The 15,284-nt window shown below is 38.4% G+C and overlaps 1 protein-coding gene across 2 annotated transcripts in view; it reads left to right on the top strand.

The window, feature by feature from the left end:
- The window catches only part of ATP6V1H (ATPase H+ transporting V1 subunit H), a 113,997-nt gene that overhangs the window by 73,404 nt on the left and 25,309 nt on the right, over positions 1–15,284 (top strand). For both annotated transcript variants that reach the window (XM_062189589.1, XM_062189588.1), the window contains 2 exons: positions 1,752–1,853; positions 14,133–14,246. In XM_062189589.1, the coding sequence (XP_062045573.1) occupies positions 1,752–1,853; positions 14,133–14,246 (216 nt within the window). The remainder of the gene's footprint in view (positions 1–1,751; positions 1,854–14,132; positions 14,247–15,284) is intronic.

The following is a 15,284-nucleotide window of genomic DNA, read 5'->3' on the forward strand; positions in this document are numbered from 1 at the left end:
TAACAACAGTAGTAAGAGACAACTTGGAGGGAGCTCTCTTTTTTCTTACCACAAGAATCCTTTTCTTTGAACCTGTTCTTTGAACATTTTTATAGATGATTTGAGTATAGAAATAGCATGCTCAGCATATTTACAGATAATAATACTTTCACTGTTGCTGAAGATATTCAGTGGACCAAATGGCCCTACAGGATAACCATAAAAATCATTTCTGTGTTTCATAGATAACATGAGAAATCTGATTGCTTCCAATTCTAAGAATCTTTAAGTCAAAGACAGTGCTTTACAAATGTTTATGGATCCTGTTAAAATGCAGGTTCCCCAGTAGGTCTAGAGTAGGGCCTGTGAGTTAGTATTTCTAGGAAGTGTCCAGATGATACAGTTGCTAGTGTATATGCCATATCTTGAATGACAGGGGTGTCAGCTCTATGGAGACGCTTAAGTCACTGGTTTAAGGCAGGAATTGGCAAATACTTTCTGTTAAGGCCCAGACAGAAAATATTTTAGGGTTTGTGAGTTGTGAGTGTAGCTGTGTTCCATTAAAATTTTATTTAAAAGAAGAGAAAGCAGCCATGTTTGTACTTGAGATGTGGTTTTTCTGACTTATGGTTTGAGGTATTCAGAGCAAATGATATGTTATGCATTTGAGGAATTTTATGTTAGGGTAATTTGATTATGATTTCATAAAATGATTTCTTAATACTAAATTTCAATAAAAATATCAAAGACACTTAATTCTTTGAAATTATTAAGCTGTCTCAGTTGAATTAAATTTAATTTTTAAATAATTTGCAAGCTAACCTTTTGGAAAGAGCATCCATAGTTTGATGTGTTAAAAATATAAATGTGTGAAGAGTTTCTATGAGAGAGAACTCAGAAATAAAACTTAGCTCAAAGTGCATTTCTTCATTTTCCCTAGCAATTTGTTACTCCATTTATGCTCTGCTTGAAGGATGACTTGAGAACATCGGGAATTATCTATGTATTGAATGGTCTCCATTTGCATGCATGAAGGGCAGTCCTTTCCCAGCTCCTTGGGTTCTGAGCAGCATCAGTGTCCACCCCCTTCACTCCCTAGGATCTGTGCACCCCTGGGTATATGGTGGTCCTTGAGGAGGGAGACCAGAACTATGGCAGAGGAAGCCTTCTCTGATGTTAGTCCTTGGCTCCTGTTCTTAGAAGTCCCTTTTGAGTTCCAATAGAAATTTTAGTTGGTATGGTTGCTTTGTAGAGAGTATGAGGGGGACATAGGAGTTAGGATAGTGGTTGTGGGTTGCTGTATTCTAAGAAACATTTGCTGTTGGGGATTTAATTCTGTTTGTGACGTACATTTTATGTGTGCTCAGGGCTCAACCTACCATCTTGATCATAGGATGCCGAAAGGAATTTTCTCCGCTACTAATAGTAGGGCCTGTGGTTTACAGTGATTCATCAAAAAAATATAATTAGCAAAGATCCACTTGTAGTCTTACTGAAATAACTTTAACTGATATTCTAGTTGTCTCTCTTGAGAGAGGGAGTAGGAGTCCTTGATGTTTAGAAAACTGTGCATCATAAACGTTGTGAATCTGAAAGTAATCATGTATGTATAAAGATTTTAAAACTGCTAACTTATACGAAATAGTGAAATCCTTGGCAAAATGTATTTATAGATGACTATTTTTAGGATGATACCTGTGTTATAGCTACACTGTGTAGTAATTCATAGAAAAATCAGAACTTGATCTCTCTTTGTATTAAATTTATTTCAGAATCTTGACAAAACTTCTAGAGGTGTCAGATGACCCCCAAGTCTTAGCTGTGGCTGCTCACGATGTTGGAGAATATGTGCGGCATTATCCACGGGGCAAACGGTAAGACAAAACCATTGTTCTCATTTGGATTTGTTGAAATCTTCAACACAGGCTCCTAGATCATGAACATATCTGAAATAGGGCAGTTTAGTGAAAGAACTAGTGGAGTAAATGAAATAAAAATCACCATAGTAGTGGGTATTATGTCAAACTCAGTTAAAAATTGGATAGTATAAAAACATGACTACACTTGCTTACTATTCTATAGTAGCCATCAGAGATCACATTAAAAATTTTATGTTAGATATTTTCTTTGATTTGTATAATTAATTCACTCATTATTATTTGAGCACTGTTATTTTTTTAACTACCCTTTGTAACCACAGAGCTGAATTAGACATTGTTTTTGACTTTAGTAAGGTTCAAAGTATAAAAGGAAAGCATTTGTAAAGAAAAGTTACAGTAGGTGCATGATAATAGAATTATATATTTCAAAGTATTGAAGCATAGGAAGAGACAGGTAAGGTTTCATAGAGGAGGTGATACTGTCACATCATTTAAATTTTCTTAAATGTTCATACATTACCTACAAAAATGGGTGGATTTATTTTGGAAAATTGGGAAATCAAAGGGTGAGTATTATAAAGGAGAAAACATTAAATGGGGCAAAAAGCCTTTTTTATTTTGTTGGAAAAATAGTAATCTGTAGTGCCTTGGTTTGCATTACTAGTATTTCATTTGCTAATTAGTTCCCTACTGTATAAATTTGGGTTGATAATAATAATGCTTTTTCGTGAGATTGATGTGAGGATTTAATTCAAGTACAACACTTAGTGCTGATATATGCATAGTAAATATTATGTGTTAGCTGTACTTATTACTAATATTAATAGTTTACTTTCATTTGGCTATATGAGAATACTTCAAAAAGCTCATGGAAAGTAGAAGAGTAAGTTTACTTTGGTTGGTGCAAAAGAAATTTATATCCCTGTGTAATTTTTTATAATATGTTTTCCATAAACTTTTAGAAGATCTCTTATGTATAGATTTCAGTGTTTTGTTTGCACCAAAACAACTTATCTTTTAATTTCATTTTTCATAAACATTTTGGAGTATCCTCAAAGATGAAGAAGACATATAACAGTATTTGTCTTTTTTTTTTTTTTTTTTGGACAGGCAGAGTGGACAGTGAGAGAGAGAGAAACAGAGAGAAAGGTCTTCCTTTGCCATTGGTTCACCCTCTAATGGCCGCCGCGATAGCGCGCTGCGGCCGGCGCACCGCGCTGATCCGATGGCAGGAGCCAGGTGCTTCTCCTGGTCTCCCATGGGGTGCAGGGCCCAAGCACTTGGGCCATCCTCCACTGCACTCCCTGGCCACAGCAGAGAGCTGGCCTGGAAGAGGGGCAACCGGGACAGGATGGGTGCCCCGACCGGGACTAGAACCTGGTGTGCCGGCATCACAAGGCGGAGGATTAGCCTAGTGAGCCGTGGCGCCGGCCCAGTATTTGTCTTATTTATCAAGAAATTGTGTCAAAGTGAATAAATCCAAACCTCTTAGAATATCAGAAAAAATTGTAGGCCAAATTTGTAACTGCATACTGTAACATTCCCCAATTACTGTGCTACAGGAGTTCTTTGTCCATACTGTATATAAATATGTAAATATCATGAAACATTGTGTCAGTGACTTAGATGGAGATATATCCCTTTAAGGATGATGCTTTTTCCCCAAGTGCCAATGGAATATGTCATTTTTTGCCTTTATCTTATTTTTTTTTTTTAAGATTTTTATTTATTTATTTGAGAGGTAGAGTTACAGACAGTGAGAGGGAGAGACAGAGAGAAAGGTCTTTCTTCTGTTGGTTCACTCCCCAAATGGCCGCAACGGCCGGAGCTGTGCCCATCCAAAGCCAGGAGCCAGGTGCCTATTCCTGGTCTCCCATGCGGGTGCAGGGGCCCAAGCACTTGGGCCGTGTCCTACTGCTTTTCCAGGCCATAGCAGAGAGCTGGATTGGAAGAGGAGCAGCCGGGACTAGAACCGGTGCTCGTATGGGTTGCCTGCACCACAGGCGGAGGATTAACCTACTGTGCCACGGCGCCAGCCCCTATCTTATTTCTATATTTTATAGCTCAGGCTGCTTTGCATTGTTGCATCTTGGTAACCCTAACTCCAAAATTATGACAGTTTCATCTGAAACAGAATTTGTTGTTACTGCAGAATGTAGCAACATTTGGGTCCCATACTAAGCTGTCAGGATTGACACTATTATATGGAGAACTTGGCTTAGAATAGGTAAGATACAGGTTCAGATAAGCAAAGGCAAGGTTGTAGTTCAGATCCTTTTGGAATGAGGGGACTGTCTTTGACATTTTAGATTGGAATAATATGGAAACAATGGATAATTTTGCAAAATACAGCATGATAACCTCATGGGTGTCCTGCAAGTGGAGCTTTTCTTGAGGATAAATAAGAAAAGAAACAGTAGGCGAGTGACACATGGGACATTATTCAGGATATTTGGTAAATACTTTAGGGAAAGTGGGAACTACTTTAGTGTAGCTAGTGAATCACTCAGTGTTTATCTGGTGTTCATTTTCATTCTGATTCACTAGTGCAAAACTTTGTTACTGGGTCTTGTGTAGAACTTTAATCTGGGTACACCTCAGAAAGCAAGTGGCACAGGTACAAATAGGCATATAAATGTGTGTGTGTGTGTGTGTGTTAAAGAGCTTAGTGCATTACAAGAAGCTTCAAAAACAAATGGAGGGGCAGATGTTTGGTTTAGTGATTAGGATACCTACATCCTAAGTTTAGGTGCCTGGTTTCAGTTACCTCCTCTGGCTCCGAATTCCAGATTCCTGCTAATGAGAACCCTAGGAGGCAGTAGTGATGGCTCGAATAGTTGGGTTCTTGCCACTCACATGGGAGACCTAGATAGAGTTCCTGGCTCCTGGTGTTGCCCTTGGCCCAGCCCCAGTCATTGAAGGTTTTTGGGGGAGTGAAATTGTAGATGTGAGCTCTCTGTCGTTCTGTCCCTCTGCCTCTCAAATAAATTAAGAAAACAAGAGGAATTGAACTGGAGATGAAACACGACATTATCAGTATGATCCTGAAGACAAAGCACAAAGCAAGGGCTACCAAGATGTAGAAGTGGTCCAGTCAAAACAAAAGCAACCTGCTCAAGAGCAGTGGTTTTAACAAGCATTTTTTAAGATGCTTAAGTCATTTTGCTTTTTGACTTTCTGGAAGGCTGAAGAATAATAACATCTGCTTACTATGAGAGTATTTTGCTTTAGCAGAAAAACACCCAGCAAAGCTTTTTCAGGAGTCCTTGTCCATTATACAAGTGAGTTATTGCACATTCCTTGCAATGACCAAGGGCAATTTTGTGAGCTTTGATGAGAAACCAAAGAACGTGCACCTTACACTTATATTTGACTCATCTGACTTCTTTTTGTTTCCTAATGTTTAAAAAAAATTCTTTCAAGGGCACCCATTTTTTTTAAATTAGTAACTTAAAAAAGACTGCATTACCATGATTAAATTTCCAGGACCCTCAATTCCTTACAGATGGACTAAATAGCTGGTATTATGACAGCTTATTTTAAGAAATAAGATTGCTATGCTGTATCTTTTATTCCATTTTCCATGAATCTTTTGAAGTTCCCTCACAGATTTATTACTGCTAAAAAGTAAATCAAGTTAAAATATCACAAAGTTCCAAAATTGTAAAAGTGAAAACCTTATTGAAGAACTTAACATCCCTGCCTTGATTCACTACTGACATCACTAACCAGCTGATGTTTCAAATGTTTCTTCTGGTTTTACCCTGTACACCTGATCTGCCTGATGAGAAGCCTCTTCTGCCTTCATAACATCCAGTTCTACTGCCCCACTCCTTTCTTCCTCCCTTCTGTACCATCTTCCCCTACATGGGATTATCTCTCCCCCGACCATTACCTTCTCTGGCTACCTACTGCTTGCATCATCGCTGCAGTTGGTCCTCAGTGCTCTTGTTTTGGCCCAAAACTCAGGTCATGCTACTTTGTCTTATGTTTCCATTGTGGACAAATATTCATCCTTACTCTGGAACCCCTCACCACTGTGTCTTGGGCATCTTATTTCCTATGTAATGTCCTGCTCCTTTGTTTCTTATTATGTAGCACCTTGAAGACTGTCCTCTTTGAATCTTCTTGAAAAAAGCTACTGTTGATTGTTTTCTTTCTGAGTTAAAGGTTCTTTTGTGGTTAGATTTAATAGGTGGGTGTTCAGTGGATTTATAGATGAACAATTTTGAAATTGCTGGAAAAGAGTAATCGTAGCACTAAATTTTGACAATTACTTAATTATGCTTTAAATTATGGATAACTATTTCATGACAATTATAGAATTGTTGGTGATCATCTACAAAAAAGTGTCTAGACAGATATTTTTGAATTGTGATCGATGTTTATACTCAGGTATTTGATTTTGTTTTTTTTTGCTGTTTCTTTGCTTTCTTGCTACTGAATTAAGAAAATGCTCAGTAACTGGTATCAGCAGGAATGATTGCAAGAATTTGAGCCTCTGCCAGAGAGTTTGGGATGTTCAGGTCCTGTGTGGACCCAGGAGACTTTTCACTAGAGTTTTCTTTACGACCCTATCAGACCTCCATTGATTAACCCATTCTGAATAAGAGTGAGAACACAGGGCTGCTACCTGTTTTGAGGTGTCAGCCTGTTCTTTGGTTGTAGTTAGTAGTATGAAGACAGTTCTTTATATTTGGTTGTGGCTTTTGGATACTGTTTTTCACTATAGACCTTGTTAATTATTTTCCTCATGAATAAAAGAAAAACTTCCTGACTTCAAAAATAAAAACTCTCCATGATATATCCCTTTTCACTACAAGTCAGTTGAATTTGATACTGACATTTGGAACTTAAGTGATTGGTTTAAACTATGACCATCACTGAAATATGCCACTTAAGTCATTTAAAGCAATACAAATGATCTTTCCTAACATTATTGGTAAAAGTGCTGTCTCATGCATCATACACTCATAGAGCCAACAGTGACATTTTTTTTTTTTGACTGGCAGAGTGGACAGTGAGAGAGAGAGAGATACAGGGAGAAAGGTCTTCCTTTACTGTTGGTTCATCCTCCAGTGGCCGCTGCGGCCAGCGCACCACACTGATCCGAAGCCAGGAGCCAGGTGCTTCTCCTGGTCTCCCATGTGGGTGCAGGGCCCAAGGGCTTGGGCCATCCTCTACTGCACTCCCGGGCCACAGCAGAGAGCTGGCCTGGAAGAGGGACAACCGGGACAGAATCCGGTGCCCCGACTGGGACTAGAACCCGGTGTGCTGGCGCCGCAGGCGGAGGATTAGCCTATTGAGCTGCAGCTCCGGCCCAGCAGTGACATTTTTTATAACATGGTAAAAAAATTATGTAATTGAAGAACTTTAATTTCAAGCTGCTACTCAAGACTGACACATTTAATTGGAAAGGAAGAGTTTTATATTCTCTATGCCTTTGTTCCACTAGTATTATGATTATATTTTTGCCCTATTTCAACACTTAATGAGATTAGTAGGCACATTGTGAATTTCCAATTCAGTTGGTTGTATACAGTCTTTATCTACACAGCAATAACTGTTTGCTGCACGTAATTGGTTTCTGTCAGCTCTCAGTGCAACAAACTGCTTCCAGTACAAATAATGCCCCCCTGAGATATCAAGAGTATGATCTTCATATATGCACAGTACATGTGCTGATAGCTAATTGGTACCACATACATCAGTATAGAATCACCCAGTGATTTAAATACACAGATTAAACCAGGCTGTTAGGTTGAAATCCCAACCCTGCCGCCTAGTAATTATGTGACCTTGTGCATGTCATCTAATCTCTATGCAGAAGATATTAGATACCATATTTCCTATCCATCATTTTCCTTCATCACTCAGGTTTGTCTCATAATGCAGGTTTACATTTGATGCATTTGAAGCCCTGTTCATGCTTGATTTACATATTTCTTAAAGTACTTATTTATTTGAGAGAAGCAGATAGACAGATCTGGTTGACTCCGCAAATACTGATAATGACAGGGACTCTGATGGGCTGAAGCTAGGATCTGGAAACTCAGTCCAGGGCTCCCAAATGGATGGCAGGAACTCAGTTACCTGAGTCATCACCACTTTCTCCCATGATCTGGAGTTGAGTGTTAAACCCAGATACAGTATGGGATCATCTTAACTGGTATTTTAACCACTAGGCTATGTGTTTGTTGTTATTTTCATGCCTGCTTTTGTAGTTCAAAGAAATGCTTTTTATCCAATAATATATTTTTGTAAAATCATGTGAAAATGTAACACAACAGTTAATTGCTCCCAAGCTGCAAATTTAATAATTGTCCATAATAAACACAAATAACACAGAAGTAAACAACAAACACATTTAACCAATCAATTGTACTTGCCAATTCAGTCCTTATAAAGCACTTATAACCTTTGTAACATGAGTCTAAGAAGTAAATAAATTCATAATTAATGTTTCCATGCTGTAGAGAACACAGCTGTGCCATTTCTTTTCTTTTCTTCTTTAAAGATTTATTTATTTATTTGAAGGTCAGAGTTACACAGAGAGAGGAGAGGCAGAGAGAGAGAGAGGTCTTACATCCGTTGGTTCACTCTCCAGATGGCTACAATGGCCAGAGCTGTGCCGATCTGAAGCCAGGAGCCTGGAGCTTCTTCCAGGTCTCCCATGTGGGTGCAAGGGCCCAAGGACTTGAGCCATCCTCTACTGTTTTCCCAGACCATAGCAGAGAGCTGGATCAGAAGTGGAGCAGCCAGAACTTGAACTGGAGCCCATATAGGATGCCAGCACTGCAGGCTGCGGCTTTACCTGCTACGCCACAGAGCTGGCCCTGTCATTACTTTTTTTTTAGGAAGCAAACATTGCCTGAGGCCTCAGAGGCTCCACACTTCGAAGACCAGTGCCTGACAGTTCTCTACTGCAGATGTACACCCCCCCTTTGCCTATCTGACTAAATAGCAAGAATCCAGTGTAGTAAATATTGTTCCAACCATTAAAACATTGTGACAATACCAGAGCCATGTTGAACTCTCTTATGGAGATTTTTCAGCCCTCTTTCTGCCATGGCTTGAGTTCAGCAAATCAGGTGTAGTTTCCCCAGACTTCCAGCAGGAGTGAGTGAAGGAGGAAAGCAGGGTGAGCAGTCTTGAGAGGAGGAGTGATAGTATTCTGATGCCTGCGTGCAAGAAGAGTAAACTTCAAGGTCAGGTGGCCAGCCAGAACAGCACCCTTACTGGATAAATCAATTGCCATTCAGCCTGGATAGCTTGGCTTCCTTTTAAAAAAAGTTTATGTTTTATTAATATAAAGAGAACAGATTGCATGTAGTTCATAGGTCTAATTGTAAGAATGTAATGATACTTCTCCCCCTCCCTTCTACATCCCTTCCCCTTTCTTTTTTTAAATTTTTGTGATGACATTTTTAATTTACTTTATAGTCAAAGGCTTTATGCTCCATTAACAACAAAAAAGAAAGAGCACTGTTCTACAGGAATATAGGCAAGGACTTATAAATAATAAATCCTAAATGTCGATTTTACTCATACACATTAAAATTTTTCAGACTCTGTATATTAGTTGCCATAAATCAGAGAAACATCTGATATTTGTCTCTTTGGATCTGACTTATTTCAAGCTGCTGAATCAAGCTGAGTCAGGTTTCTGTTACTTGCATAAAAGTACTGACTGTGACACAAGACTCTCCTTTTTTTTTAAGGCAAACCTTTGATGACACAAATGTCCAATTTCTGTGTGAAAGCACAATATTCTATATATATCTGTCTCCACTACATTGTACTTCTCAAGTTATACAATAATAACCTGATTATGTCTCTTTCCCATACTAGATTGTAAACTTCTGAAAAAAGAACAGCTAAATGTGACCTCTATAGCATTCACTACACAGTGGGACATGAGAGCTACCAAAGAACTCATGCTTGTTCTCTTCAAATATAGGCTTTTATATCCCATTAATGTTTCTCCTTTACACAAACCTAGAACAGCACATACAAATAAAAATCATTTTATCCATAAAACCTAATTAATTTTTTATACATTCATAGTTAAGTAACAATTACTCATTATAGAAAACTTGAAAAATGCAGAAAAGAATAATGAAGGAAAAACACTTTTTTTTTTTTTAGATTTATTTATTTGAAAGTCAGAGTTACACAGAGAGAGGAAAAGTAGAGAGGTCTTCCATCGATGGTTCACTCCCCAATTGGCTGGAATGGCTGGAGCTGCGCCGATCCGAAGCCAGGAGCCAGGGGCTTCTGCGTCTCCCACACGGGTGCAGGGACCCAAGGACTTGGACCATCTTCCACTGCTTTCCGAGGCCATAGCAGAGAGTTGGATTGGAAGTGGAGCAGACGGGACTCAAACTGACACCCATATGGAATGCTGGTGCTTCAGGCCAGGGTGTTAACCCACTGCGCCACAGTTCTGGCCCTGGAAAAACACTTTTAATACTATAAACTCTGAGATGAAAGTTTATAAAAATCAATTTTTCTCTTCTATGTATTTATTTTTTTTCCAGAACTGTGATAACTCTATCTTCTCTCCTACTTTTACTTGTTTATGTGAATATTCCCCACATAATTTTAAAAACATTCTGCGTAAAATTTTTAAAACATAGCTAACTTGGGCAAGTGTTTGTTTAGTGGTTGGGATACCATATTGGAGTGCCTGGGCTTGAGTCCTATCTCTATTCTCCAGCTATCTCCTAGTATGCACCATTGGAGGCTTCAGGCAATGACTCGATTAGTTGGGTTCCTGCACCCATGTGAGAGACCCTGATTGAGTTCCTGAATCCTGATGTTGGCCTGTCCCAATATTGATTGTTGGAGGCATTTAGGAAGTGAACTAACCAGCAGTTGGGAAATCTCTTACTGTTTGTCTCTCCCTTTTTCTCTACCTTTCAAACAAATAAAAATAAATAAATTTTAAAAGCAAGACTGATAAAAACAGAAGATCACACACCATTTACAGTAATACTTTTATTAGCATTTTTTCTATGTGTTGGGCACTGTGCTAAATGCGAAGTGCTTTGTATTTTGTATCTCATGTAATTTTCAAAACAAGTGTACTTACTGCCGTGGACTCTGTAGAAAAGTGTTTCTGACACTTGAAAACTTACTTTTTTATACTATCTTTTCATCGTACTTCCAGCCAAGAAGTTTTGGAGAGCTGTGCTTTTAACAATTGATAGTACGCTGCTTATTTATTAAGCATTCACTTTCCAACTATATGTTGTTGCTCTCCAACCAAGAGAGTCTGGCTGTCTCGCCAACAGTGGATAGTCTCACCCCACCGAAATTCACTGCTATGATACAAGTGAAGAACTGGTTACTTTCATATTATAAAAATGTTTTATATCGTGGATGTTTGAATAAATGGTAAAAAAAGAATCTTTCAGTTGGCAGATTATAAAAAGACTATTTAAAAGACAGGATATTTGTTGATTTAATGTAGAACTAAATTAGAATTCTTCACTTACAAGCTAGTTGCAAAACCTTGCTAACTATACTTCATTTTTTTCCAGAAAAGATTTATTTATACTTATTTGAAAGGCAGAGTTACAGAAAGAGAGAGAGAGAGGAAGAGAGAGGGAGAGAGAGAGAGGAAGAGAGAGAGAGAGAGAGAGAGAGAGGAAGAGAGACAGAAGTCTTCCATCTGTTGGTTCGCTCCCCAAATGGCCACAACAGCCAGGGCTGGCCCATGTGGAAACCAGGAGCCAGGAGCTTCTTCCTGGTCTCTCATGTGGGTGCAAGGGTTCAACTTGGGCCATCTTCTACTGCTTTCATAGGTACATTAGCAGGTAGCTATATCAAAAACAGAGCAGCTGGGGCACAAACCAGTGCCCATGTTAGATGCCAGCATAGCAGATGGCAGCTTAACCTGCTATGCCACAACACTGGCCCCTTGCTAACTGTATTTCAAAACCATTGGAGTCAATAGTGTCTTGAGTTTTAAAGACTTGGAATATTATCATATACCATTAACAAGCTCCACACTGGCAAGAACATTTAAGGAATGCACCAGCTGGTGAAAACAGAGAAATATATTTTTAGAATAAACCATAAGTATCCTAAAAAGCACAGAACTATTTTCATTTGTTCCAAAGGTCTTTTCCCTATTAATGTAGTTTAAAAATTCAGACAAATTTCTCTAAAATATGCTGATAAGGATTCTATTGTTTAATATTCTGTTTATGGTTGTTAGTGCATAATATAATTATATCACATGATATTATGATTACACACATATTGATAAAATAGTTATATTTGTTATGATAATTATGATAAAATAGTTATGATAAAAATAGTTATGTTTACATGAAAGCAAATGTTTTTATATCCATGTAGCAAAATACCGTCTATATTATAAGTTTCATGAGCACAGAAACAATGTGACCTTCAACTTCATTGTGGTGGAAAATTTGAGTCATCATTAGCAAATTCCAAGCTAATGTAGAACAAGATGATGTGTTTGTTCTTGGACTATAAACACTTGTCCTTTACAGGATCTATTTAGTGGCACATCGTTTGAACTTCTGTGCTTGCTTTTGACAGTTTTGCTGTTCAAAATGGCTCTGAAATGTAGTGCCGAAGTATCACAAATGCTCCTAAGCCCAGGAGGCAGTGATGTATGCACCTGTGGAGAAAATGTGTGGGTCAGGCCCATGTCCTTCAGGTGGAAGTTACAGTGCTACTGGCCCCCAGCCTGATGTGCAGAGCAAGCCCAGGAACTAAGAATGCTCTGTGGAGTGAGGCAGGTTCGCTATAGCAGCTGGTGAAAGGCCTTGTTGATCATTGTAAAGATTTTGATCCTTTTGTTAAAAGCAGTGGGAGTCATGGAATTGTTTGAAGCGGGGGAAATGATATTGAGAGTTTTGCGAAAGACCAATTTTTTTTCTAGGGAAAAACCCTCTAGATTAAATGACCTGCTTCATGTAAATAATCCAGTTAATGTGTTAGGTAAGATGACATTTCAAAACATAGTGCCTTGCACATGACAGGCCCTCTGTTAGTATTTGGTTATGCTCATGTTGTGCTCTAAAAAATTATTGAATTTAAGAGAAAAAAAGATACTTAAAACATAAAGTATAAGAAGATATACAGGTGAAAGCCTCCCTTTCATCTCTGACCTCCATCCATGTACTTCTTATCTATTCTAGAAGCTTACTGATCTATGAGGTTGTCTTAAATCATGAAATGCCTTATTGTGTTAAGGTGTCAACCACCTGACAGTACTAGGTGGATAGAGAAATCCACACTGTTGTGTTGGAGTCAAGAAATTAAACAACTCCACTATTGCAAAGGAACAAAGAACCATTTTCTATTCATGAAGCATATAGCCATTTTCACTTCTTTTTGTGTCTGTAGAAAATAGATTTTCTGGGTGCTGGGGTACAATGGTAGGAGGTCAGTGTAGGTTGTTATCTTGTCCTGCTCTTGAAGATACAAATTTTTTCTGTCTCACTGCCAGAGATCACATGGGATATCCCATTGATCCTCTGACCCCTATTCTCTACATCTAAAACCCATGCCTATGACACAGCACAATAACTGGTGACTTAATGTTGGTCTTATATTGTTATGAATGTTAGATTGTATTCAGTTTTGATTTCAAGCAAGTCAGAAATACTGGTAATAAGTCAATACTCAGTTATGTTGAAAACTATAATCTGGAATGCCATAGACTGTGAGGTATCCAAGTAGATGATATTTTCCTGGACTAAAAAATGAAAGTAACAGGGGCCAGTGTTATGGCAAAGTGAGTTCAGCTGATGCTTGTGATACCAGCATCCCAAAGTGAAGTGCTAGTGTTCCACTTCCAGCTGCTGCACTCTGGATCCAGTTCCCTGCTGATGCACAGTAGATGGTGGGCCAAGTGCTTGTGCCCTTGCCAGAGTTCCTCACTCTTGATTGCAGCCTGGCTTAGCCTCAGTTGTAGCTGTTTGGGGAGTGAACAACAGATGAAGATATTTCTCTCTATGTTTCTGTCTTCCCATCATAATTAAATACATCTTAATTATAATAATTGAGAATAATAGTTGGATTTGTCCTTAGGAATTCTAAAGAGAAAATACTTGATTAAATCTATGATTCAGAGTATGATATAATTAAGACATGTGTTGACTTACTTACATATATTGTGACTTTTCTTTTTAAAATCTCTTAGCATTAGGTCCATGAACTTTCTGCTCATGAACAGAATAAGTTTGAAAATAATTGCAGCATCTTCACCGAGTCTCTTGCTTTGTGCAGGGTTATTGAACAGCTTGGTGGGAAGCAGCTGGTGATGAACCACATGCATCACGAAGACCAACAGGTCCGCTACAATGCTCTGCTGGCCGTTCAGAAGCTCATGGTGCACAACTGGTATGTCACAGCTTTTTGTTCACACTTCTGGATTGGTCTTCAGGCTCTTGTTTGGGCCATTTGTAAAGTTGTTATGTAAAATGTGCCCATGAATTGTTTTTAAAGTTGGTAATTTTCATTAGAAACTGAGAAATGTACTTTAGTAATTCAGAGCATAAATGATGTGATAATTTTAGAGAGATGAACTGTGCTAATGGTCTCACAAAATGTACATTTGAAGTATTACTATCAAAAACTACTCCAGAGGTTTCTGAGAGGGCCCTTGTGGTATAAGTGAATACATGTTCTCTGGAGTTAATGTAATATATTTACATTACTGATTCTTCTACAGTTTTGCAAGTTTTAACTGTTAAGCATACAGTTAAACTGAATGGATTTTACCAGCTCGTATAAAAACACTGAAAACTGATCAACTCAGTTTCAACTCTCGCATCTTATTTATTATATCTTTTTGCTTTTGAAGCAACCGAAGTCATGCTTTTCAAGAGTGTTGAGCTTTTCTGTATCCACTTAAAATAAAATAGAGGATAACTGCTCATAGCGGGGAGCCCTTTGTGTACGTGATGGAACCAATGAAGATTCCTTTTGGCATGGCTGTCCTTAGCTGTGTGTTGGCTGTTCAGTACTTTCAGTTGTCTTGTGGAAAGTTCAGATGCTTCTTAATTCTCCACTTCGCAGAAGGATGCTCTGGTTTTGGACTATCCTTGTCAAGGCCCAATAAACAAATATGCACTGCCTCTAACTGATGACAATGCTACTAGTGCTTCCAAAGGAAAGAGTTAATCGTGCACTAGAAGGAGTACATTTGAAGATGCAAGCCAGTGCAGGTTAGGGGAATACCCAGGAGTGCTACTGTGATATCATATGTTAAAGGTTATGATTCTGTCACCTGAATGCTTTTCTCATAAATACTGACTTTTATGCCTTCTTACAGCAGCTACTTTTTGAACATTTGCTTTGTATCATGTTATGTTAAAAGCTGGGCTATAGATTTGATGATGATAAATGAAACTTTTTATAGAGGATGATTAAGAAAAG

The sequence above is a fragment of the Lepus europaeus genome, chromosome 4 (genome assembly GCF_033115175.1).
Source record: "Lepus europaeus isolate LE1 chromosome 4, mLepTim1.pri, whole genome shotgun sequence".
Lineage (NCBI taxonomy): Eukaryota > Metazoa > Chordata > Mammalia > Lagomorpha > Leporidae > Lepus > Lepus europaeus.